Consider the following 27,360-nt stretch of genomic DNA (forward strand, 5'->3'; position numbering starts at 1 on the left):
CAGTACAATCTTCATTAGCATAACCTACAGCCTGTAAATGAATAATCGCCCTATGAAGTTACGGCCAACAGTTTGTCTAACAAGATAACATTCGGCACTGGAATCAAAATAAAAATAGTACGACTCACAAGATTGTTGTAATTTTACACAAACGCCTACCACTGTACAGACATCCACGCGTCGCTCTGCTACAGCGCCGCCGGGATCGCCGCGACGCTGAAACTCATCACGACGCTCACGACCGTTGTGACAACCACGGCTATTGCGGCGACACTCACGAATGGGGTTGCGACTACCGCGGGGGCTCGATACTACGATCACGCTCACAATCTGACATTGTAACTGAATCGAAACAAAAACAGAATCGTAAAATCAATCGCTACACAATTACCTACGTATCGCGTATTAAAACAAAACTAAATTCAACAAATAACCGGTAAATCGAATAACGTAATCGAACACTGAACAAAAACCACTTACACACCGATAAGAATACAACAAAACGACCGAAAAGAACTAAAATATCGATGTACCCACCAATCACCACAAAATATTGCAACTAACTCGCACACTCGCTAAAAACAGATGTATTGTCAGGGGGTAGGCCTATAACTTCATATATTTTCTGAATAATAGCTTCCATACCGGAAGCGAAGAGAGACATTTGTTCGTTCAATGTAACTAACTAAATTAATTAAATTTTGAAAGTGGGGTTGGATCTGATCCCGCTTCTGATGTCAGAGATTAAGAAGAAGGAGGTATACTTTTCGGCTTGAAGGTATATTTCTCTTTCTCATCGTATCAGAGTACTCACTCAGTCTACTGTGGGCATAAGTGGGTAATGTAGACACAAGTAAACACAATTAATGATATCACCAAATTATTATAACACAGGAATCAGTTAACAGAAAGGTAACGCAGTACGGAAGGCGGGTAGTTATTAGTTAAGGGGGCGAAGACTAACTTCTTAGCATTCGATGGATTCACGGTTCACCGTGCGGGTACCGAGTCCATCGTGTGGCAGAGGGAGTAACTCAGAGCAGTGCCTAGGACTTGCGACCCAGGTGTAGGTTTAAGGAGATCTCCTTTGGGATACGTATCAACGCTCACCTTCACTGCTCGAGTTATCCGCCATAATATGTAACAATTAATTCGTATGCACAAATTAATTATCGAATGAGTCTAGGTTAAGGTACTAGCAGGATACAACTAGGGTATCGTGCCAAGCCAGAGCCAAGACTGCCTTAGCCGAGGTAACACCGTTCGTTTTATACACGTCAGAACAATTCGAGTAATATAATAAATGAGGGTAGGTGACTATCGAACGATGTGCTAGGTGGCGCGTCGATCACCCCACTACTCTAACGGCTAATAATTGACAACTGACATAATCTGAATACACCCAAGTCAAACACTTGACGTTCCGTATTCATACTCTGCGACATATATATAAATATATTTAATGTATATTGTTTTCTAATGTTTACGCGAATTTTACTCATTTAATAAAATCTTATCTATCTCTATCTCGGATACTTTACAGCAACCATGGTCACGGGGGGCCTCCCGTGACCATGGTTGCTGTAAAGTATCCGAAACGTCGGGAATCAAAAGTTAACAATAAACCGCGATAAAATCCGAAAAAAGTGTTTTATTAAATATTTAATGTATGTTCGGAGATAACTTCGTCGTTTAAGAACCGATTTTGATAATGCTTTTTTTGTTGGAAAGGAGATATCATAAGTGTGGTACCGTGATTAGGAACCCAGGATCTGATGATGGGATCCCAGAGAAATCGAGGGAAACCCTCGAAAATCCGCATAACTTTTTACTGGGTGTACCGATTTTGATAATTTCTAATTTAATCGAAAGCCGATGTTTATCATGTGGTCACATTTAAATTTCATCGAGATCTGATTACATCTTTTGGAGTAATTTTTGATAATGCGTATTTACTTGACTATTTTTTCGTCTACCTACGTTATACTTATTACTTGTCGATGTAATTGAAATCGGTTCTTTTTTCGTTTGCCAGCAAACACATTTATAAATAATATAATTCTAGAACATAAAAATTTATATAATAATGAGAATTAGCAAATTTATTAAACATAAATAATAATTATTGTAAAATAATTATTTATTATGTTTGTAGGAATAAGTAGACATCACTATATATCTTTAATCTTATGCACCTGGATGCAAAACAATAACGACTAAGGTGACTCATACTGTGTGTCAACTTAATACAATTTCTCTTGAAAATAAAGACCCTATCCCTCTCAATTACAAGTATGACTTGTTACACAAAGGAATTATGTTTGTCCGAGTCATTAGAAACAAGGTCTGCGTATATCGTGCCTCATCAAATGCGTTTGGCGTCGTCGAGTCTGGAACGCGCGCTATCCAGGTCGATGCCCAGTGACCGTAATATGCTTCACAATTATCATACAAGACACGTACATCTATAAAAGTATTTATCCAGTACCTATAAAGGCATTTTAACTGATGTAACGTGGTGGAGTGAATGTTCCATTTATAGTTCAAACATAAGGAGTGCACATGTCTTATCAGCTGCAGTTAAGACAAATAATGAATGTATAAATTGTTTAGGGTTTTACGTGAATTTAATAAAACTATACGTACAATGCATATGTACACACAAATAATACAACAGTATCTTAAACCGCAGGAAAAAAAACAATACTTTCGAATGTCTGCCAATATCAGGAGTCCATATAGCTCGTCAGGCTATTCATCCACGGAAAGTTGCACTTACGTCAGAAGAAAGGACTCCAAAACAGAAACTGTTGACGTCGGTATTACTAAACGTACCATTGTTTGGAAAAACATATGTTAAGAGCTTGTATTACAAGTTACATTCGCTTGAATATTTTTTGTAGATGATCTCAAAGCTTGCATAGTAAGTAACATACGATTGTAATACAATGTATATTGGTCATTTGCATTCACGGTTGTATTCGTTCAATTCAAAGCACATAGAATTGTAGAATGCGAAGACAGTTATTTTACTTCAGTATGGCTTCGGAGTAATAACGGTTCATCTATTGTGATAGTTTTTGATAAGTTTGATTTGAGTTTATTTAGTGAGTTTTTTATTGGTTATTTAGTTTCCGATAATTCGGCATTATTGCAGAGGCCATGGTCACTGGTCCAACGGTACGGTTTTTTATATTTACATAAATCACATACAAATACAAATAAAGTAAGCAACTTTTAATGCCTGTGTTTTAGGAAACGGTCGGCTCATAAAAATACATTTTTTCCTTTTGTGTATATATAATACCCGGATTCGGTGCTGAAGCCCACGACCCCCGGAGCAGAAAGCAGGGTCACGGCAAGTTACATAATAGGGGCAGTCAAGCATTGTTTCATTACTGTTGTAAGAAGCTACTACACTCAGCGGCACATACTGGGCAGCAACTTTTTGCAGTTCCTTCAAAGTTTTATGTGAATTTTTAATTTCTTTACTAAACCTGTCAACCGATTTGTAATTTAGTCCATTAAGTCTTGGATTACCTTCTGGAATGTTTTGCCACTCCTAAACAGCAGCAGTTTTTAGCTCTTTTATGTTTGTAGGAGATACGACTCCGAATCCGTTTTTTGAGGCTGTACCATACATTCGATCAGTTTCAGGTCAGAATCCCAAGATGGACACGGTAATCGCTGAATATTGTCTTTATCAAAGTAACCGGCAACAACTCTCGCGGCAGTTACACAAGATACGTAGATGGTACGATAGAAATGATACATGTTACTAGGACGCTTAATGCATACTTTTAAGCGTTCATCGAAATCGAACATCTCTGTACGAGCGTTGAAACCAATACCACACCAGACCATTATCGAGCGACCCACGTAGCTCTCTGTTTCAACCTCAAAACATTCAGCAAACCTTTCAGCGCGCCATCTATGTACACGATGATGTCCATTAAGACCTCGCAAAGCAGTAAAATTGATTCTTCAGAGAGAGAACTACCTTCCATAGTTCCGAAGTCCCATTTGAATTTTCTTGAGCAAACCTAAGTCTCGCTATTTGTAAGCCACGGTCAATTCTGGGTCTTGAACTGGTTAAAATAATCTCAGGTCCCTTTCTGCTAACCTTTTTCTTAAGGTTCTTAGGCTCACACTTATGTTTCGTACTTCTAACAAGCTGCTACGATCCTCAGAAAACGTAGCGGACCGATTTTGAAGTTTGAAAATTCGTTTTAACGATTATGTCTCTCTGATGTACTTCTTCTGCGACTTTCGGTGACCTTCTTGTGACCAATGCGACGCTGGCACGCTGACCCAGCACCCGCAAGTATCACAGACATGGCTGTTCCAACTGCATCCAATGGCATTTTTTAATGTCAACGAAGTCACGGCAGCCTAACACCTTGACTTTAATCAAAGAAATGGTATCGCAGCACTTTAAAATAATGTTATCATTCTTGCAGAGCGTGCAGCTAGTCTATGTCGAATTTTGACCAAATTCGTTATTGTTGAATAAAACCTACAAAAGTAGTAGTTTTAGATGAGTGGACGATTACTTGTGCCTCTGAGTGTATTATGCTTACTACTAAATGCTTGCTGTACATTTGCGAGCAAAATCAATCATGCATGTATATAAATAGTCGGTCACCTTGAACTTTTTGATACAGGTTTGAAGCAATTGCCATTTGGCCTTCGTCATTCTTGTCCCGTTTCGTATTCCATCTACGATTTAGATTGTGACTCAGCGTTTAGTAGTAAATTGACTAAATATTTAAATCTTTACACGGTTAAATCAGAACGTAATTATTTTTCGTTTTTCTAATTTACACTTTAAATAGCGCTAAGATTAGCGCACTTGAGAAATTACGTAAATCGGTAGAAGGTGGTTAGAGGTTTAATTCAGCGTTAGAACCCTTATTACAACTTCTTTGTTTATCTTTAAAAACTGTAATACGCTAGATATTAAATACCTGTATCTTTTGGAAGATTGTAAGATATGTACATTAAATATCAATGAAGCATTATTATTTATTATTTATTTATTTATTTATTTCAATCATAACTTACAACTATCATTACAGGTACTACCCAATTCGATAGTGAAGCAAACATAAATTAACTTAAATAACAAATAACATATATCTGATTTAGTTCCAATTTTTCTTAGGAGGGGAGTCTAGTACTAGATTGTTAGTCGGCTGTTATAGATGAAATAATTAATTTAGTTTTTTTTGTTCCAGTTCAAACTCATCATGTTTAACTTCATTAAAAAGTCCGCCGTATTAACCGGTGACTCTGGTGGTTATGAGGAAAGAGATGGCGAAAAAGAAAGAAGAAAAAAGGAGAAGAAGGAGAGAAAGGAGAGAGAGAAAAGGGAGCGAATAGCTGCCGGTCTCGAGGAACCACTTAGACTGGAAGAGGTATTATATACGTTTTTTTATTAAATATTACTAGTCAGAAATCATCCAAAACCTATATTTAGGTAAACTTATTGTTTTTAAATAATTCATAATTTAATATTTGTGATAAAGTTGAGTAACCTAATAATCACGTTTATAATTTACTCATAGAAGGTGACCGAAATATTGTACCAAGTTATGTTCCATTCTTAACAGTAACTTAGACTAGTTTTTTAGTGGAATGGTAAAAGAAATTTCTCGAAGTGTCTGGTGACGAAATCACGACCAAAAATTGGTAATAAATTAAGAAAGACTTTTGTACCTAAAACATGACGATATAATCGCAGAGCATTATTTTTTTTTTTTCAATTAGTCATGCAGTTTCTCAACATATTATAAAATTAATTTTTTCCAAATTTTGTATTCTACATGTCATTCTCTAAGTTGTAATTTGCCATTGACTTTGCCGGCGATGAAGCCCTTTCTTACTACAGCAGACTTTATTGCGTAGGGATTAACAGAACTGAAACCTTACAAAATACGTTCTTTCATTAGATAGCTCAAAAGAATTCGCATAAAGGTTATAGGTATGTACTATCATTATAAAAAGAAGAAAGATTTATTTGTTGTACGTCTGTGGTCGAATAACTCTGAATTTAATTACATAATTCATAATTTTTTCGCTAAGCTAAGCTATTAAATCAGTTATGTTATTCAGAAATAATTCATAAAATATACATATATGACATAAAATGATATGAAAATAATATAAAAAAATCGCTTTCATACGCTTTAAAAAATCCGCTTATTTCAAAATGTAACGCGAGTGAATTTATCATGATTGTCTTTTATCTATGAAAAAAATTGTAGGTAGGTACCGTGGACGAATTTCTTATATTATTTTAAGTATCTGTTAGTATTACAAGTATCCAATTCAAAATATGCTACTCTTTTTTAATAAAAAAATATATTTATAACAAAAAAAAAATCGGTTAAAAATTTTGCTGACGCAGACAACATCGAGGGCGACAGCTAGTAGTATACTGAAGGTTAACCAATTAAATGAATATTGGGGTCGTCTGTCACGAGTCTAAGGACTATAGTTTTTATTTTTATTAATTACTGACAACTGTAAAACTTCTAACATTAGATACGTTATGGACAAACTAGTTCTTTAAATGTTAACCAAGGCGTTCCACGGTTATTATGTTGCGGTTAGACAGCTACTTGTATGTTCTATAAAAATTTAAAAGTTTACAACGAAACTGTTTCAAGGCTTAAGTTGCAGAAAAATGTTATGTGCTTATTAAGTGTTATTATGAAGTTTTATGTAATCATATGTTTTATTTATATGACGATGGGTTGACGCACTGGTTACTACAACGGACTTTTATAAATATACCTCTAATATAATGTGTTTTACATACGCACATATAGACTACGGTCATCTCTTCCCAATATAAGCAAGTTAATGCTAGCGTTAAACATGACAGACGACTGATTTAGCTACATTTTTTTTGGTAAATAAATACATATACTTCTCCTAGACTCGGGGCGAGAATTGAATCCAACAACTAACCAGACAACCCTCAGAACAGAAAGTAGTCACTACACGTCATTCGATCTCTGCTTATGACAAATTAATGTTTGTGTCTTGCGTTTGTCGCGGTATGATCTTTGTTGTTGTTGTATGTTGTGTTTACTGACCCCTATCACAGGACTCTCATCCTGATAGACGCAGTTTAGTATGGAGCGTTTAAAACAGCTAAACATGTAAGATTACACAGAATTATGTTTACTAGAGACGATGGAGATAGTGCGTATTTTTTTTTTGCAGAAAACGTCGAAGAAAATAACCTGTCATGATTCAGTTGAGTTGCATTTGTAGTTAATGCACATACATTTATCTCGACTAGTCAAACATGTTGTATGCAACCATGGTCGTTCTTATCTACACGAGTCTGTCACTTTAGCTTAAGATATCTCTAAGCTTAATCACCATTCTTTGACAGTAAATTGCAATTATTAACTTTCATATTATAATGTAAAATGTCATGCTTTTATAAATGAATAACCGCATAGTACACACATAAGGCGATAATTATTAATGCGATACATTTGTAAAGATTTTTTTTTACATGTAACTATACTTTTAAGTATTTGGAATTAATTTACGATTGAATATATACGATTTTATTTTATTACCAAGATGTTTTAAATGTTTTCTCACAATTTTTACGGACCCCAGTAAGATGAAATCATTTACACACACGAAACAAATACCACGGAAAACATATCTATGGCGTACATAATCCGTTATTATAATAAAGTTAATAGAAACCGCAACTACTAGTACAACAACAATTTGTTGTGATCACTGCCTCAACCCGTGGGTAAATCATTAAAAAAAATTTAAACTCTTACTTAAGTGTCTACACATATAAGTTTAACTTAATTCAAGTAACATCGAACTTACTGTTACTTAACTGTCTATTGCAGTAACATCTTTAATTGACGTCGTTGAATGATTTTAGTTGCAGCTTACCTATGTATATTTTCTTCACATGCATTTCTACATCACAAAATTGTCAAGGTTTATTAGTCACGGTTAGTAATAAAATTGTTGAAATCAGTTGCTATTGCAATAATATTTTGCTACTAACGCAAATTGTCAAATCATGACAGAAACAGTGTGATCAATTCTCGAATTATCCTTTATGTTTTTAATAGTCAACATTTGTATTCTCTATGTCAAGTTCCTTGCACATAAATTAAGAAAAATCTTTTATATCTTCGTCTTCGTAATAGCTTTCAATATTGTATATGAGATGTACTAGATCATAGACACTTAAGAGATGTCAACAGTTTGTCCTTTAAGTTGTTTATATAATTATTCAATAAATGAAACCACAAAATTTCATATTTCATGTGCAATCTATATCTATACAAATAAATAAAATTGAAGTGTCTGTTTGTAATATTAAAATAACCCCTTTTTACTAAATGCATATGGATGTATAGACGGCTATACCTAAATAACATTTTTTACATATTTTGTCTGTCTGTCTGTCTGTTTGTTTGTTTGTACCGGCTAATCTCTGAAACGGCTGGACCGATTTTGACGAGACAATCACTGGTAGGTAGCTGAAGTAATAAGGAGTAACTTAGGCTACTTTTATTTTAGATTTTTTTAACTCTAACACTGAATAATAACAATGTCTTTGAAATTCTACGCGAACGAAGTCGCGGGCACAGCTAGTTAAAAATAAATTTAGTTTATTATTTACTATCGATATGTATATATATATATATATATATATATTATGTATCTTAATATATTATATAAATCTCGTGTCACAATGTTTGTCCTCAATGGACTCCTAAACTACTTAACCGATTTTAGTCAAATTTGCACACCGTGTGCAGTTTGATCCAACTTAAAAGATAGGCTATATTTTATTTTGATATATTATGTTATTATTATATTTCAGAAAAAAATAAGGTGATACGAAGTTCGCCAAGTCAGCAAGTATATATATATATATATTGCACTCTTTAATTTATTTTTAAGCTTTCCTTTTATATATTAATTGTTGTTTGTTGCTTTGTGCAATAAAGCTACGAGTATTTATTATAATTATTGTTAAAGCTAGATAACAATGGTAATTCAAAAAACTAGATTTGTTAATAATTAGTTGTTACCGGCGGGCATTTTATAAATTATTAAGGTAATAATGTAAGTACACATCTTTGAAACTTCACATTCGCAGTTCTTATTTAAGTAATTCAGTTCCTATTATAGTTTATGCTCTCCTTATGTATTATACATTCTGTTCAAATTTTCAATTGTTAATAACATACTTTTATTCATTCACTCAAATTCAAATACTAATATAGTAATTTTTTATTAGACATACTCTGGATGTAACTTGGTGTTAATATAGATTTTTACGTATTAATACATGAATTAAATTTCATTCATTAACTTTAGTTTGATTTGAATTTGATTTATTTTATATTACCTATTTGTAAAATAAAGCTAATAATTTACATCGCCATCTCATAAATTACAGTGCATCAATGTTACGCAATCTAAAAGATTCAAGAGATTATTTGAGTGAGAACTTTCACAATTTTTGTTCGTGAAGTTAAATATTTAAACTAAACTTTCTTCTTGAAAGATAATAATCGTATTATTCATATTATAATATAATTTTATCTCACTTCACAGACACTCTCGGCTTGTTATGATTTTATTGTTTTTAGTTTATTGTGCGACAGTTATAATGTTATCGATGTTCACAATACAATAAACGTAGATAATATCGTTCTTACTTTTGCAGCGTTGCGAAACGCATAGGTCAGTTCATAAGGTTGCAAAATACCATCTACTGGTATTCAAATATTTGTTTAAGATGTTGTTAATCCGTGTACGGTATTGTTCTCGAGGTCTTTTTAAGGATGCGACGAATGTTTGTTACATTAATCTGTTGAAAACATTAAGGATATCTTCGTTAATACGAATTTCGAATGTCAACGAAATCCTTTTCTATTAATACTCCAATATCATAAATTTAATGCGTATCGTTTTCGTTGTCCGACTTCCTACGTTTTTTTAAGGGGCACGGGTTACTACAGGCAAACCCTACTTCCTACAATGAGAAATTTTGGTACGAAGATAACTGGAGATAAAGTTTAGCTTATAGGTTAATTTATATCCCAACATTACCATTTAATCGGAAATTACGCGATTGAAACCGTGTATTACATACCTATATTGAAATGTTTTTAATGGATTCACTTAGATGAAGTTAGATTAAAGACACTCTTGATTAAAATCAAATATTATTTTCAGTATAAATTGACGAAATCCTCGAAGTGCGATTGACCTTGATGTAGTTTTATTTAAGTAACGATTAAAGGCTTAATCAAATTTTAACGTAATACATTTAATCATTAAAGTGGATTTATCGAGTATTGATTTGCTTATACTGTAGATATTACAAGAGCGATCCTCTGTAACTGGATCAATAATATCTTTATTGGCAATCGATAATAATAATCTTATCGTTTGTCGAGTGATTAATTTAATCGGTCGAGTTGAGATGTGTTGATTTATTTTTAAACATACTTGTAACAACAATGTAGATAAAATTGAAGTGATTGTGATTGTATCGTCTCAGTACCGCAACGTGATCTAAGTGATAGATATATAAATAACGCTGTTTAGAAATGCCACTTAGCATAATTCTACTATTTAGCTTTATAGGATTAGGTGCGACTAATACCTGTACAATTGTATTCCAGTTAGTAAATCGTTTGTTTTAAGTATTATAAATGATATTTATTTTATTTATTTCTAAGTGACCCGACACATACGTCATGTCATGTGAATTGTCAAAAGCCAAATTAGTTAAGCCATTCTCGAGTTTTGCGATTCGATTATAATTTTTTCTTATACAGAAATACAGATATTTAAAATTTTCATTATTATTTGGTCCGGTTACTGCATACGAAAAACATGTTTAATTTTGTCGCAGTATCGTCACTTCCTGCCATTTAATTATTCTAACTCATTGATATAGTGTTCGGTTTCACCGGATATGTCGTGAACTCTCCAGCATATGGGACGGCTAGGTGAAAATTTTCAAGTACGAACATTCGAACAGAGTAGAACGTCGCTTAGACCGAATATAAAATCATCACATCAAAAATTTCTATCTAGCGGGTACATCGTTCCATAGCTTAATTGGCTAGAGCGCCGACCCGGTCAGACGGATATGCAGGTTCCATCCCCGCTGGAACGGTCGATTTTTGATATGATAGTAGAAAATGTTTAGAGTAGAACGTATTTCATGTACTCGAATTATTCTGCATGACCGGAGTGTCAATGTTGAAATATCTAGTCCATTTCCACTGCAACTAATCTTGTTTACAATATATAGGATTTTGTTTATTTAATTAAGATATATTTTCGTTCGATCCGTCGAATTTAATCAAGTGTTTCTTTTTTCCAATTTATTTTAATGATAGATGTGTGTTTTTATCTGCGGAAAGAAACCATTTAATATCCGATTATCTCAAAATACCATAATATGTTTTAAACATAGAGTCTGTTTAGGTCACTTAAAAGTTTTTTCTTTATATTTAGTGTCTCTTGCACTGTCTGTCCGGCTACAACACAACTGTCTATTACGACAGTATTTCTCATGTGGTTTGACTGAGAGAAACCCCTTGTAGTGATAAGTCCGCATTTGCTATAAATCTTACAAATTGATACATCAATAAATATATGTTATAAAAATTTAACTGATCGCTGTCTGTACATGGAAGATATATGAGAAAAAATATTCATCACTTCAGCCTATGGCAGTCCACTGCTGGACATAGGCCACCCCAAGTTCGAGCCAGACATCCCGGTTTTCCGCAATCCTCATCAAGCCTACACCGGCAATCTTACGTAGATCGTCGGTCCAACGGGGAAAATATTACTGGGAGCTTTATGAATGTTAATATGAAAACAATGATTGTTAGAATTTTTGTCTGTTTGTCTGTGCGTTTGTGCACGCTAATCTCAAAAATGGCTTATCCGATTTAGATGTGGTTTTTACTAATATATTGTGGTAAGCTTCACTTAAAATTGTGCGTTTGTTTCATGTCAATTGGTTAATTAATAAAGAAAAGTTATGCCAATTTAAAGAATCACGTTGAACATGTAAATACCCAAAATACGGAGGAAGTCCTGGGCACAGTTCGAATAGCATGTAAAATTAGTTTTTACGTAGTAAGGACTTTATTTATTAAAATGAGAGTTTTGCTGTAACATAGGTGCTACTTATTAACTTTCACTGTAAAGGATATTGCTGTATTAAAATATTGCAAAAATTATGTTTTATTAAAAACGAAACACATAAGAGAGGCAGGATATTTAACCATCATTGACTGCAACATAATAATTATAGTTTATATGTGTTGCAGTCAAAACTCTTAACCAGTCAAAAGCACTATTGACTAGCAAAATCAGTCAGAAGTACTTTTGACCGTTTGCCTTAGTCAATAATACTTTTGACTAAAATAACAGTTAAAAGTACTTTTGCCCAATGGAGCTGGTTAAAAGTACTTTTGACTAAATGATTCTGTCAAAAGTGGTTTTGATTGGTTGTATCAGTCAAAACTCTTAAAATGTTAAGGTGGTCGATAAAAATAACGACAAACGCACATATAAACTTTTATATTATTCATTATTAGTGGAGAACGTGCTGATATTAGAACAAAAATGAGTGACTACGTGTGATGGAAGATATGAAAGATAGTAATTTCAATGTGATGACAAAAGAAAAATTTGAAAAAATTGCAATGGATGTGGAAGACGCGAAATTTAATGAAAAGGAAACATCATGACAGTACAGTAGACTACGCTTTAACACATTGAAGTTTGTGGTATAAAAAAATTAGTTACAAACACAGAACCTGTCAAATATTTTTGCCGGCTGAGGAAATCTACGACATTATTGATACTGCTCATATTTCTATAGGGCATGGTGGTTGCGATAGACTTAAGAATGAAACGGTAAAAAAGTACGCTAATGTTACAAAAGAAATGATTAATATATATTTATCAATGTGCGAAGTATGCCAAAGGAAGAAAAGCAAGAAAAGTATGGGTCAGGTTTAGAAACCGATCCTGCACACTGAAATGAACTGCCGCTGCCTAGTCGATCTGATTGACATGCAGTCGCAAGAAGATCGCGGGCATAAATTTATTATGGTTTATCAGGATCATTTGACTAAATTTATTTACATCTAACGAGTTAATAGTGCTTTTGACTGACGCTTTTTTGCAGTTAAAACTACTTTTGACGGAGAGCGTCAGTCAAAAGTATTTTTAACCGCGAATTTGCAGTCAAAAGTACTAATAACCAATAATTTTCAGTCAAAACCACTTTTGACCAACTTGTCCAGTCAAAAGTACTTTTGACTGATTTCGCTAGTCAATAGTACTTTTGACTGGTTAAGAGTTCTGACTGCAACATATGCATTTAATTCTTTGCTCATTTGATTGGTCTAAACATATTCAGAACGCGTCAACACAAATTGTCAGTTCCCATTTACGGTTCAATGATGGTTAAATACTTTTGCGTTGTGTAACGCTGTACATTCACAATTAAAAAAAATATTTATAAAGCATGACTAAGAAAAAATTATACACAGACAAAATATGAAAAACTACTTAATTTGATCCACGAGTCTTCATCAGAAAATCTCATATTTGTCTTTATCAAAGATTCTCATTTCAATCTCTGATTAATTAATTCGTAAATGAAGAGGGAAAGTGATAATGTGACGAAAGTGAATAAATATTGACTTTCTGTCGGTGGTAAGGCGTCAAGTATAAATTACAAGATGCTCAACAATTACATTGTCAAAGGATTCGATTTGAATGAAGAAACCGGTTGGAAATTGTTTTATGACTGCACTTTCATTAGCAGCGTGTCCGCTGTTAGTTTGCTCATCTTTTGGAATGCGGCTTACTGCAACGACAGGATCTTGACTTGTTTCGACACTGTTTATAACGTTATCTGTTTTGGCGAAATATTTGAAGTTTAGTATAAAGAATGCTAATATTTGCTGTTTGCGTAGCCACTTGTTTATACTTTGATTCACACTTTTATATAATCTCTGTGTGACAGTGGCATAATATGAATTTATTTGTAAACTATTCTCTTTTATTAAACGACACTACTGTCAACTGTTACTGTCGCAGGTTTTTAATTTATGCTAATGTTTAAAAGCTGGCAGTTTGAGCGAATCTCGAGAATATCGATTGCATAAATTATTTTTGCCTTAGAAAGCTTGTTTGATGAGTAGGTTGTATGATATACTAGTAGTAATAATTCTAAATTATTAAAACAAAACGAGTCATAACAGTTGATAATATTTATTTATTTTTTTCTACAGGTTCGAAGATCTCTGAAATTAAGAGGACGGCGTAAAGAAAAAGAAAAACTTCCTTCCGGTATTACGGCAGACTATACCGCCTCACTCTTCGCACATCTCGAGCAGGATTCCAATTATTCCAACTATCCGCTCATCTCTACCTCGGGGTCTAATTCCAATTTAAGTGATGAAAATAATCACTTATCGCCAGGGTATCCATCTCACGGTTGGACAAAGAAAGAAGGAGTATTACAATCTGATAGTTCAGAGACATCTCTGAATTCTTTAAACAATCCTAACAATATAAATAGTAGTCCTCGTCAAGCACCAAATCTACCTCCAATACCACCGCGTCCACCAAAACGTGGAATTCTAAAAGGTACTCGTTTAAGTAATACTAGTTCTAACTCTCAAGAAAGCAATGTCCAAAGCTCTGATACGGTCGACTATATCAATGGTCAAGATCCAAACGTACTTGCTCGGAATACTCAACAAAATGAAGTCATCTCTTACGGGATTCCACCTTCAAAAAGCACTTCCTCGAGTGATGATATGCAACACGTACAAAATTTCACCAAAAAAGTCATTCATAGTCCCGTCGAAAATCAGTACAAAAATTATAAAAATAATACAAATTCATCGATAAAAACACAAGATGTTGATGAGACGCCAAAGACAAATGGAAATAGTTATCTAGGTGTTACCTCTACGTCACCTAGTGCCGATTCTTTAACGGATACAACAACAAACTCCTCATTTGCTACTCCTCCATTTTCTACCTCTCCTGTTGGTGAATCTCAAGGTTTTCATAGGTGGTCCAGAACTAGCACTTTTGACGACGTTTATTTGCCGTTGCCTTCTCTAATGCCTCTTCATCTACCCAAACCTAGAGTATTGACTATTCAACGTCAAAAGGCTCCTAGAAACGATTTCGGATTCAGTCTTCGCAGAGCTATGATTCAAGAAAGAGTTTTCATTGGTGATATGAAAGAATTAATTGGACACGAAGAAAATAGAATACCCAACGGTGATAACAAATACGTTGGTAATAATGTCATTAGCAAATTAACTTACAAGGCCGTGATTTTGGCTGAGCCAGGTTCGTATCCAGGAGCCAGCGAAACTGGACTATTACCAGGAGATAGACTTATCGAAGTTAACGGAGATAATGTTGACGGAAAAAGTAGAGAAGAAGTAATAGATCTCATCAAGAGTAGTCAAGACTCTGTGACTGTTAAGGTTGGTATTGTCTTTGTAACTCTATATGCCATTATATAGAAATAATTAAACAAAATATGATACACGTTTAAAGACCTCGAATCTGTACTTCGAAATTACAAAACATACCTTATAAACTTTGTTTGTGCTCTAATTAGTAAATAATAGATTTACAATTAAGAATTTAAGATTTAAATCTTAATTTTTAAATTTTAATAAATATTGACAGGTGCAACCAATAGCAGAGCTATCCGAACTATCTCGAAGACGCGCTGCAGATGGAGGAGTCGAAGTGGAACTATCTGACAGCAATGTTAGGGGCGGAACGCTGAGCCGGTCTGGGAGTAGGCGGTTCACCAGCACTCAGGTATTTTTACTTTCATTTTAATATTGAGGTCATCTATATTCATAACAGTAGGAACTTTACAAAGATAGACAACAATTACCTTATTTATGTTTTTTGAAAACATTTCATTAAGTTGGATAATTTCAGGGAAGTATTTTTTGGAAGATTTCGAAAAATTTGATTTTATTTATGTCGCTACGTAAACGCGTGCTTAACTCAATTTCGTAATGTTAAATAGACGTATAGACATTATCTCTCTAACTGCGAATTGTGAATGAATATTTTTGCTTTAATTTTTTACTGAATATAAAATTAAAAATTAAACATTAAAAATGTCAATCATTTAATTTGATTTTTAGCCATAGTGAGATTCATTTTCTATTCAAATTTAGTTATTTTTGGTACCATTCTGAATATAATTTCTGTATAGCATTAATCACTGTACATCAGTGATCGCTTCAGACGACAGTATATCATTACAAAGTACGCCCACTTATCGAATTGCATCCATCTATTGCATACGTTCACATTACCTTTTACTGACGACAACGGTTAATTTAAAAATAATAGTTTATTGTTTGATTTATACGTGTTACTTAGTGTTCCATATCTGATTTTCTTTAACATAAGCCTAAAGATGAAAAATATTATGATTTATGAACTTGAATTTTCTTTCTCGTCTTTTATATTTATTTAGTGAATAACTCTTTAAATTTGTGTCTAAAACTGTTGCGCGTAAAACTGTCACATCACGTTACCGTGTAAAAGCTAGAGTGAGTTATCGGTATCAGTTATCGCATAGCATCAATTACGTCAAAACAATTTCGAATAGCGTCGTCTGACATCAACCGCAAGAACATGGCTGACCGGTATTATGCGTATGGCAGTAACTATCCGAGTTTCCGATAATGTTCGTAACAGCGCGGTGCACCGCATACCGTTTGTATTACGAGCAAAAGGTTTTTTTGGGTCGACTAACTGGCCTAACTGCATCTTATCATATTTGAAATGATAAATAAAAAAAAAATCTGTCCTTTTTAATATTGCTCTGTATCAGGTTCGACTGGAAAAAAAGTCGATTAAAGCCCAGTTTCAGTTCAATTTCGAGCATATAAAATTAATTTTTTAAATGACAATTTAAAATGAAGCACTTTTTAAGCCTACTTGAAAGTAATTTTTGGTTTAATATGGAATGTTAGAAACTTAGAGATGTCAAAATGCATAGTTTTTTTGTTTTCATTTTATCCATTTTACTTTCAAATTTTGTCACCGCTTTTTAGTATCCTAAGCTCTAAATGCCAGTAAGTTATTAAGTTTTTTTTTTGTGTAAAAGTGTTAAACGAAAATAAATGTGTTTCACATAAAATTATTAATCTTTGTTCCATATAACTGGAAATGTAACCGCACGCCCTGTAAGCTAATCAATTCTCAGGCCATCATGTGTGACGCTATGATTAAATATCAGATACTTGTTTACCTTTTGTCATATTAATTACGGGTATATGATATTCTTAATGCAGCTGATACTTTTATAGGTCACTTTAAAATCTCGAGGTAGTTGTCAAACCCAAATCCTTTAGACTTTCAGATGGTTTACATGATTACATCTATGTGTTTTTTTTTCCTCTAAATTACTACTTTTTATAGTTTTTATATGTTTTTTATAATTTTAGAATCAGAAACTTAAATAAGTATTTCTACATATTACTTCTATGTCTTCCGGTTTTGTTTTAAGTATATTTAACCATAATTAATGAACTAGTTAACTTTAAAAGGATATTACAAATCACTTAAAAGTTCATTTTAATTATCTTCTTCTTCTTCTCTATAATATAAAAATGAATCGCTGAATGTGTTGCTAAGCGCAAAACTCGAGAACGGTTGGACCGATTTCGCTAATTCTTTTTTTAAAATATTCCTTGAAGTACGAGGATGGTTCTTACGGAGAGAAAAATTCAAAAAAATAAAAAAAATAAAAAAAAATTAAAGAATCGACTGTTAGGCGATACGAAGTTCGCCGGGTCAGCTAGTATTCTATAAATTCGAAATCACGAAATTCTGCCGTATTCTGTAACACACACTGTTGCCCCTTAGGCGATAATTACGATCCCCATTGCGATATTACCGCCATTCGTCAATAAGAATACGTTTGCGTGGGCTCGTTCGACCTCCCAAGTTAAACTTAATCTTCGTAAATCTTACTGCACGTGACATGACTAATCACTTTTTTTAATTAAAAAGTTTTATACATTTCAAAAAATGTACTAATAAAATTAAGTGAAAATTTTATTACTATATGGAAAAAATCGTTTAAATAATATATTTTTCGATAATTTGTTGCGAGGATAATTAATTGTAAATAATATGGAGGTCCATGAATTAACAGATATTTATTTTTTTTCGTTATATAAGAGATAATACCGGTATTTGTTAAAAAATTATAGTGGGTACCTTCTTTAAATTGTATTTTTCAGTGTTTCTGTTTGGAACATATTAAATACCTTCATAGTAGGTCTTCTTAAACCTGGGCGATAGATCGGGGTATGTATCGTCCTCATTGCACGGTCCTGAGGAGGGAGGCGACCTTAGTGTTCGAGGGAGCCTCTCAGGAGTTACGAATCGCGTCGAGCTTGAAAGGCAACCGCTAGCGGTATCGCGGAAGTGCAACTGCGTCCCTGTGATTCCGCCCAGGCGTGTCGAAGGAACACCCCAAAGGTTTTAGTCCGTGCGACTCGGACATACCCTCCAGCTCCCCCGGGCTGTAGGCATCCGTTAGGGATTTGCTCTGGGTAAAAAAAAGGTCTTCTTAAACCTTTAGTAATGCATCACGACATAACTCTCCATTTTACCACCGAGTGCCTTGTTAGATATGATACCAGAACTCCTGCGTTCGTAATGTTCTATTCAAACCGTGCCGTCCGCTAGGGTTGAAACACTTTATACCCTCGTATATTGTGAAACTTAAGCCTTAAACATAACCTGCTATACAACTAAATGCAGTGTATGCTATTTTACACCGATTCTTCTATCCAGTAAAGTTTGTAGTTGATTGTTCAGTTAAATTTAGCGGAAAGTCGGTTTCAAGGCGGCTATTCTTCAGAGTTTCTTTGAAAGGATTCTTGGTTTTTCATATTTGTATTATAGTGTCGCTAAATACCAAACTAATTGCTGCCTTTAAGGGAAAGATTATTGGCAAAGTATAGAATAAACTATTAAAAATATAATTTAAATAATTGCACCTTCACTTAACGCTTGGTCATAAAATATGGTAACAACTCATAAAGTAATAGAATACATTTTTGCAAATGTCTATAAAATTTCGTGTTTATTTCATCGAAACCGGTTCGTTGTTGAAAGCAATGCGGACGAACCGTTAGTTTCTTCTTTTTGCTTAAAAAATGTTAAATATTAATCACGATGCTCAAGGTGGAACAAAAAATGTGTTAATTCGTCAGCAAAAAGATGACCCGTACTGACTCTTTTCTTTTTTATTCAATATTAATCTAACATTAATTTGAGATTAACTTAATGATTAATTTAGTAAAATATTTAAACGAAATAAAAATAAATATAAATAGAACATAGACTTAGAAGTTAGAACGTCGTTGATGCGTGTAAGAATTCTTATGATTTGAGACCAGAATTGTGGATCATAAACATTTTCTATTGTACAAACTTGTTGATATGAGGTTGTCAAACGCGTTAAATTTAATTAAGTAATTTGTCGTTATATGTGCGTAGATGTTTAGTATTCATGTTTATATTATTTACTACATGATCCGATGAACTTTGAACTTGATCATCTACATATATTTGTGAAAAATATGGTCAAAATTTTATTCAAAATTTTTATCTACATTAAATGAAACACTTTCTGAACGGACGTATATATATTGGACAACCAAGTGACAATTTTTTTTCGTCAACTGTTTCACAGCTAGGAACATTTTGTATAGGAAAATAAAATTATCGTTTTTAGTATTTTCCGCTACTTATTAGGTATTTATGTTTATCACCGCTTAAACCTTCCCTGAACTTCCACAAATATTTAGAGATCAAAATTAAATAGCCAAATCGGTCTAGCCATTCTCGGCTTAAATTAAGTCGATAAGAGAGAGACGTCTTGTCAAATCAGAGCTAGATAGTGATCAAACTAATTTGGTGTTTTTTACAAACAGTTTTTTTTTTTTTTTTTTTTTTTTAAATCTTTATTTATTTATAGAGGGTTTATTCATACACTGAATATGTCACCCTCATAGGGGCTTATATTAAACTTATCTACGCTTTATTACTAGTTTGTACAAGTTATACATCATTACAGCCTCTGCTGACAATGGATTGCTCAAAATCACATTACACAGACCCAAATCGAACAAGTTAATATTATATTTAATATAAAAATCCCACCTCTCCGACTCAACGCGAACACATTCGATCAGAACATGGTGTACGTCTTCAATTACATTACATTCTAAACATTTTGGGGTTGGAGACTTGCCAACTAAATATGCAAAACCATTTAGGGGAATGTGTCCAGATCGGAGTCGGAGAGCCACAACAAGATTATTTCTATTAATTTTTATGCCTGTGAACCATGGTGTATGAGGAAGTGACGGTTGAATAGTTTTATACCATATGCCCTTACTGAGTGACCTAGCATCAAAGTATTGCTTCCAGCTATCAGTACATCTTCTTTTAACTAAACTAAATAACTCACTGAAATATGGAAGAACCGAATGTGTTATACCATCTGAACATGCTTCGTTTGCAAGCCGGTCTACTTCCTCATTTCCAGGTATTCCTACATGTGAGGGAATCCATTGAAGTTTTAAAACTTTACCTGTAGACTGAATAATTTGAATGGATTTAATAATTTCATAAGCGATAGGTGCGCCTCGACATATAGTTGTACATTTCAAAATATGTTGAAGGGCACTTTTTGAATCAGACAAAATTACATAATTTTTCGGTTCTAATGAATCAATATATGCTATTGCTTTTGCTATCGCTGTTAATTCCATATGCATGATCGACACAAACTCCGAATTTATTTTAAATTTAGCTGACATCCCTGTTTGCAAATCGAAAAAAGCCATACCAGATACATTTTTTCCTTTACATCCGTCCGTATAAATTTTATAATAGTTTTTATATTTAATATTAACATAATTTACACATATATCTTTTAACACACAGGCATTATAACTTTTCTTAGAATTATCCACTCCAGTAATATTAAATTCAATTATATTGGTTAAATTCACATTGATGACCCAAGTATCTAACGAGAAACATTCTAAATTTAAACTTCTACAGAAACTAATAGATTTATACTGGTCGTGTGTAATTGCTAATAAGGGTTTCTTTTTACGTCTCCAAGATCTAGTTTGACAAACATGGCTTAATTCATTTAACAGTAATGAAAAATTGTTTTGTAAAAATGACATATGTTTAAACCAATATTTTCCAGCAAGAAATTGTCTCCTTACACTCAAGGGTTGAAGGCAAAGCTCATATTCCATTACATGAATGGGTGTAGTTTTTATAAAACCACCAATAATCCGCATAAATTGATTTTGTATACGGTCTAATTTGTTCAATTGAGTATTGCTACTGTTTGCATATAAGAAACTGCCATAATCCAAACGACTACGTACCACCGATAAATAAAGACATCTCAAATATGTTTGATGTACACCCCAACCGGAACCTACTAACACTTTAAACATTTTAAATATATTACAACATTTCTCTTTTATTTCATTTATATGCCTATTCCAGAGTAACGAGCGATCTAACCATAATCCCAAATATTTAATACAATCAACTTGCTGGAGAACTAATCCATCGACATATATATTTGCTATTTCATTTCTATTTTTTGTACTAAAAACACAAATTTTAGATTTGCTTGAAGATACCCAAAGTCCTAACTGTAAAGCGGAATTAACGAATTTTTCAATTTCTATTTGGAGTTGTTGCGTACCTCTCTCAACGTTCTCACAAGTTATATATAATGCAAAGTCGTCTGCATATTGGGATATAGCTATAGGATTATTATAAAAAAAATTTACATAGTTCGAGGGTCGCAATATTAAAAAGTAAGGGCGAGAAAGGATCTCCTTGAGCTAAACCGTTACTGGATCTTCTACTAATAAACTCATTATCTATATTAATTTTTAATAATCTATCATTTAAAAAATTCCACAAATACCGACACATTCTACTACCCACGTTCAAGTTATCCATCTTTTTTAAGAGTACCGATATATTGATGTTGTTATACGCATCCTTTAAGTCCAAAAAACAACCTATAGTGCTTAATCTTCTCGAGAAACCGATTTGAATAGCAGTAACGAGTAAAGACAAATTATCTAACGCGGAGCGACATTTCCGAAAACCAGTAGTTGATGATAATAGAAAGTTATTTTTTTCTATGAACCACATTAATCTTTTTATTAAAATGGCATGAAAAATTTTGCATATACAGGATATCATCGATATCGGTCTCAGCGACGAATCAGAATTCGGGTTTCTATCTGGTTTCGGTATGGCCACTATAGTTATCTCTTTCCATTGTTTAGGTACGAACCCACTAGAATAAAATAAATTATACAATTTTAAAAGGATTAATTTCGCGTTTAATGGAAGTTTTTTGATCATGGAATAAGATATATTGTCACTGCCCGGGGTAGTGTCCTTATTTTTGATGCAACTGTTTAGTTCATGAAGGGAAATCTCTGTTTCTAAAATAGAATTATGTGACGAAAAACTTGGCATAGCAGGAGATACATAGTCGGGTGCAAGATTTTTAAGAAGATTAATTACTTTATCCCTATTAACGTAATTACTTGGCATTCTTTTGCCCTTAAACCATCTCAATTTATACCACATTTCACTTTGGTTGGACGACTCGCTTAAAGAATCACAAAATGTGTGCCAAGATTCGTCTCTCGCTTTGCGAAAAGATCTTTGCGCTTCGCGAACTTTATCTCTCAAATTATCCAGATTTCGAGGTATAGGATTACGTCTCAACTTGGCTAAGGCTAATCTACGTTCTGCCACCTTTTTAGAAAGGGCAGCATTCCAGTATGGCAGAGGACGAAACTTACTAGTAGGATTTAAACTCGTTTTTATGTAAGGTATAAATGGTCTGCTGCTATGTTTAAAAATTTTGTAAAATTATCGTAACATATTTGTAGATTTCCATTAAAATTAAAGTCCATAAACAATGATTCCACGAAATTTGTATACGACTCCCAATCTGCTATTTTATAGTTACGCCGATGAACAATACTAGGTAAAACATTTATTTCGGAAGAAATTTTTATCAATAGGTGATCACTACCTAACGTTTCATTTATAGTGTTCCAGATAAGTTTTAAAAATATGTCGGTTGAAGCTAGAGATATATCAGGAGCAGACTGTTGGAGCGCGCCATTGACTAAACGTATCCGAGTTGGGCTACCATCGTTCAAGGGAGTAAATGGATGATCAATAAGTGCCTCAAAAATTTGCGACCCTCTTGTATCGGTTTTATTGGACCAATTCGTATGGTGACCATTAAAGTCGCCAAGAATAAGAGACTTTTTATTCAATTTACAAAACAGGTTTTCCCACATTCGTTGTGTTGTACAAGCCGAAGGAGGACAATATACTGATATAACATTATTAATTACATCACAATTAAATAATTTTATACCGACCATCTCTATAGAAGAATCCAAATCGTTAAGAACCATTTGTTCTGCTTTAATTGACCTGTGTACAAACAATGCAACACCTCCATAAGAATCAGACCTATCAGCTCGAAAAATATTGTAATCCTTAAGTTTTAAAATTGTATTCGAATCAAGCCACGTTTCACTAACAGCAGCAATATGTTCCTTTTCCTGAACAAGGATATTTTGAAATGACAATATCTTAGATTTGATGCTTTGAGCATTCCATTGAATGATGTTTAGTTTTAGATTTCTACTGTTTTTATCCATTGTTATTTACAAAAAAATCATAAACTAGCTTAAATAAAGATCTTTCCGATATATATTCTGTAGCTAACAATATTAACCATTCCAAACAACATTTCACTGACATGTATATTTTTTCCTGAATAGATATTTCCTTAATAAATATAATATCTTTTAATCTAGTAAAAAGTTCTTTAAATTTTACTTTGTTATCTGGTTGTTGTTCCTTTTCAGTTTCCATTGAATCTAATAAAATGTCGCCTGTAAATTCACTTCTCTCACTTTCTATATTTCTTCTTTTTTTAGTTCTTGAGTGTTTCGTTTTGTTGACAGTATTGTTTTCAGGTAAAATAATCGTATCATCAATTCTATGAAAATCAGCTTCAACTTTAAGGATTTCAGCATAAGTCGGCGTGTCATGCGTTTCTTTGTTTTTTTCGTTGCTATTTGATGGGTTATTATCAAATAACCTTCTTTCCGTATTAGATTCATTTTTTTTCATCGAAAATTTAAAAAAGTCAAATTCAGGTTTAGGTTCCACTACATCAGGGGTTGGAGGTACATAGACAGTAAGAGCTTTTTTGTATGTACAATTATATTCTGCCATTAATTCCCTTAATTTCTTCTCCTTTAAAAAAACTGGACACCGTTTTGATAGGGCCATATGATCGCCTTGACAGTTGATGCATTTAAACACTGTCCTTTCGCAATTGGCATGCATACCACCACATTTAGGGCAAACAATTTTAGTGTATGGGCATCTTTTGGCCATATGACCTAATTTCCAGCATTTCGAGCACTGAGAAACAGGAAATACGTAAGGGTTTACTTTTATTTTTAAACCATCTACAGAAACAGAAGAAGGTAAATAGCTACCTCTAAAACCCAAACGAACACACTCACTCGGAATCCACCCACTTTCACTTGAAGATCCACGTCGCTTAAGACGAAGAACGGATACTATTTCGACGTTATTTTGGCATGACAAATTTTGCGCTATCTCATCTTCTGACAATTCTAAGTCAACATTCTTAATGACACCGTATGAAATATCTTTTTCCATTGCTTTGTATATTCTCCAACCTTTATCAATAAAAACTTTACAATTTTTAATTTTCTCAACATTAATTTCATTTAATACATCCAAACGTATTTTATAGGGACTAATGTGTTTAACGTTTTCTATGCCAATAATATTATTTTCTTTTAGTAATTTTGCTATCGCGAATTGTTTCGGTAGAATTTCTGAGCTAGTGATATATACTTCAATTTTATCGATCGAAGCTTTTGCCTTTTTTTTCTTTCTAATTACTGTAGACCATACCTCTCTTTCATCCTCTATTCTCATTCTCTTTTCTGCCCTTAAATTTATCTCCTCTGTATTCTCCGACAAATATTCCATAATTCCGTCTTCTTGGTATAAGTTCTCATCCATTATTGGTAGCAAATCATTTACTGGACTACTACAAATCTCCGTTGTATTGATCGTGTCATTCTCATTAGTAACGTTTGTGTCCGGATTCATTGTAAACAACTATTATTTATTATCGCCGCTACGCACCGGCCGCCAGGTAGAAAACCCGACGATGACCCGGACCGCACGGCGATAACTATTATTATTCAATTCGTTTGTAAACAATTTAAACAAAAACACGACTACTTCACACGAATACCGTGAAATGACTGTTACAAACAGTTTGTCTGCATGTTTTGGAAGAAATAGATATATGATACATGTTACATGTATGTTCGCCAAATAGGATTTAGAATAACTTGGTAATCATTTTCCTTCATCCTCGATTTCCTTAAAAAAAGGCCTTTTTGCAGAGTATTTACAGGTTTTTCAATAAACCGTTATTACAAGCAGAGATATAGTTATTTAAACTTCCCTTTAATTCACCTAAGTTAATCATAAAAAGAGCGAAACTTAAAATTAAGCATTAGAAATTCGTTGAATAACCTTTCCGAGGTAAATAGCAGTGAAACGATCGGCCAGCGAACTTCACGCTATCTAGATGATAGGCTGTCTAGACGCCACGCCCCCAAACGTAAACATCCCTATTTAACTATACTATTTCGGTGCATTTACTAGCTACAAACTCATTTTTAAAGCAAAACGTATTTAATTGTTATAATATCCGATTGTTAAAATAGACGTTATAGTTTTATGGGCTATTAAATCACGCTACGATTGATAAGAACGATGCAAGTAATCAAATAAAAAAAAAACTGAAGATACTATAGTAATGAAATAATAGTAATGAAATGTCTACAAAAATATGATTTGAATATTTTTGTGAGGATCCATACTAAAAGAAAAAAATTATTTCCCATGGTATTTAAGTACATATCTACTTAAAGTTATCATAATATGTTATTGTATATGCCATTCAGCTTAATTAAAAGCTAGGGTTCTTCTTTTTGGTTCCCTTCATATAACGTTGCGTGATGTATTGCAAAGGAAATCTTTGAAAATCTCCCCCTCGTACTTTTTGTCAAAAATAAAGAAAGGTAAAATGTACCGGTTTTAAAACAATGCTATGTAGTTTCATTTTCGTATGAGTGTGCAGTAATAACCGCAGAAATAATTTACATCAATGCGATTCAATGGTTAGCTAATCAGACTAGTTAGACTAGACTTATTATGAGATATTTTTGTATATAAGTTTAGCTGGTACGTAATATTATAATAACGTCATTTTAAGAATAAGGCGTTAGAAATAGTACTACGTATATTTAATCCGCTAGAAATAACAAGCATAAAATAATGTGTAGTAATATCACGATTGTGGCGCGGCGGTGGACTCTGCCCAGCACACCCTCGAGGTGTGCCCGAGATGGGCGGCGCTGCGTCGCGATCTAACGACAGTCCTCGGAGGGGACTTGTCACTGCCGAGCGTCATCACCGCGATGCTCGGTGACGACGAGTCCTGGAAGGCGATGGTCTTCTTCTGCGAGACAGTAATGTCTCAGAAGGAGAATGACGAGCGGATGAGAGAGGAGGCCGCCGACGAGGCCTCCGTCCGCAGGCGACGAACGAGGGTGCGTAGGAGGTGCTACTTAATGCGCCTCCAGTAGCGCCCCTGTGCCCGTGTCGGGCCGGGTTGCTAGACATGGCGTCGTCGAGATTGTTCAGAGGTGAGCCGGACAGCCCCCATGGAGAAGTCTGGCCTTTTCGCCAAAGCCAGCCTGTCGCTGGAGGGATCCTGTAGCCTGTAGATCCGGGACCCTTCAATTATAGCGGCTGAAGACTCCCGCAGGGGTTTGGTCGGTATTGCACCCCCAAGTGCACATACGGTCTAGGACTGCCTACCCGGGCGTCCTGGATATCACCCGTAAATGGGTTCCCCTGCGATACAAAAAAAAGGCTTGTAGCTAATAATGATTTGTGATTTTTGTTATTAGAAAATACATTTCTGACTAATGTAGCCTGTGTTTTGCTGTTGTGGCAATGGTTTTTATCAAGATAAAAAGCATGGATTATATTTAGATAAAC

At 33.8% G+C, this 27,360-nt stretch overlaps 1 protein-coding gene across 1 annotated transcript in view; it reads left to right on the forward strand.

Annotated features, from left to right (window-relative positions):
• The first annotated feature begins 3,171 nt into the window (after positions 1 to 3,171).
• Positions 3,172 to 27,360, forward strand: part of LOC123663472 (unconventional myosin-XVIIIa-like) — a 107,460-nt gene continuing 83,271 nt past the window's right edge. The window contains exons 1-4 of the mRNA XM_045598151.1: positions 3,172 to 3,180; positions 5,238 to 5,417; positions 14,355 to 15,572; positions 15,781 to 15,918. Coding sequence (XP_045454107.1) covers positions 5,250 to 5,417; positions 14,355 to 15,572; positions 15,781 to 15,918 — 1,524 coding nt within the window. The 5' untranslated portion in view covers positions 3,172 to 3,180; positions 5,238 to 5,249. The remainder of the gene's footprint in view (positions 3,181 to 5,237; positions 5,418 to 14,354; positions 15,573 to 15,780; positions 15,919 to 27,360) is intronic.

Source organism: Melitaea cinxia, chromosome 20 (assembly GCF_905220565.1).
Source record: "Melitaea cinxia chromosome 20, ilMelCinx1.1, whole genome shotgun sequence".
NCBI classification, from domain to species: Eukaryota; Metazoa; Arthropoda; class Insecta; order Lepidoptera; family Nymphalidae; genus Melitaea; species Melitaea cinxia.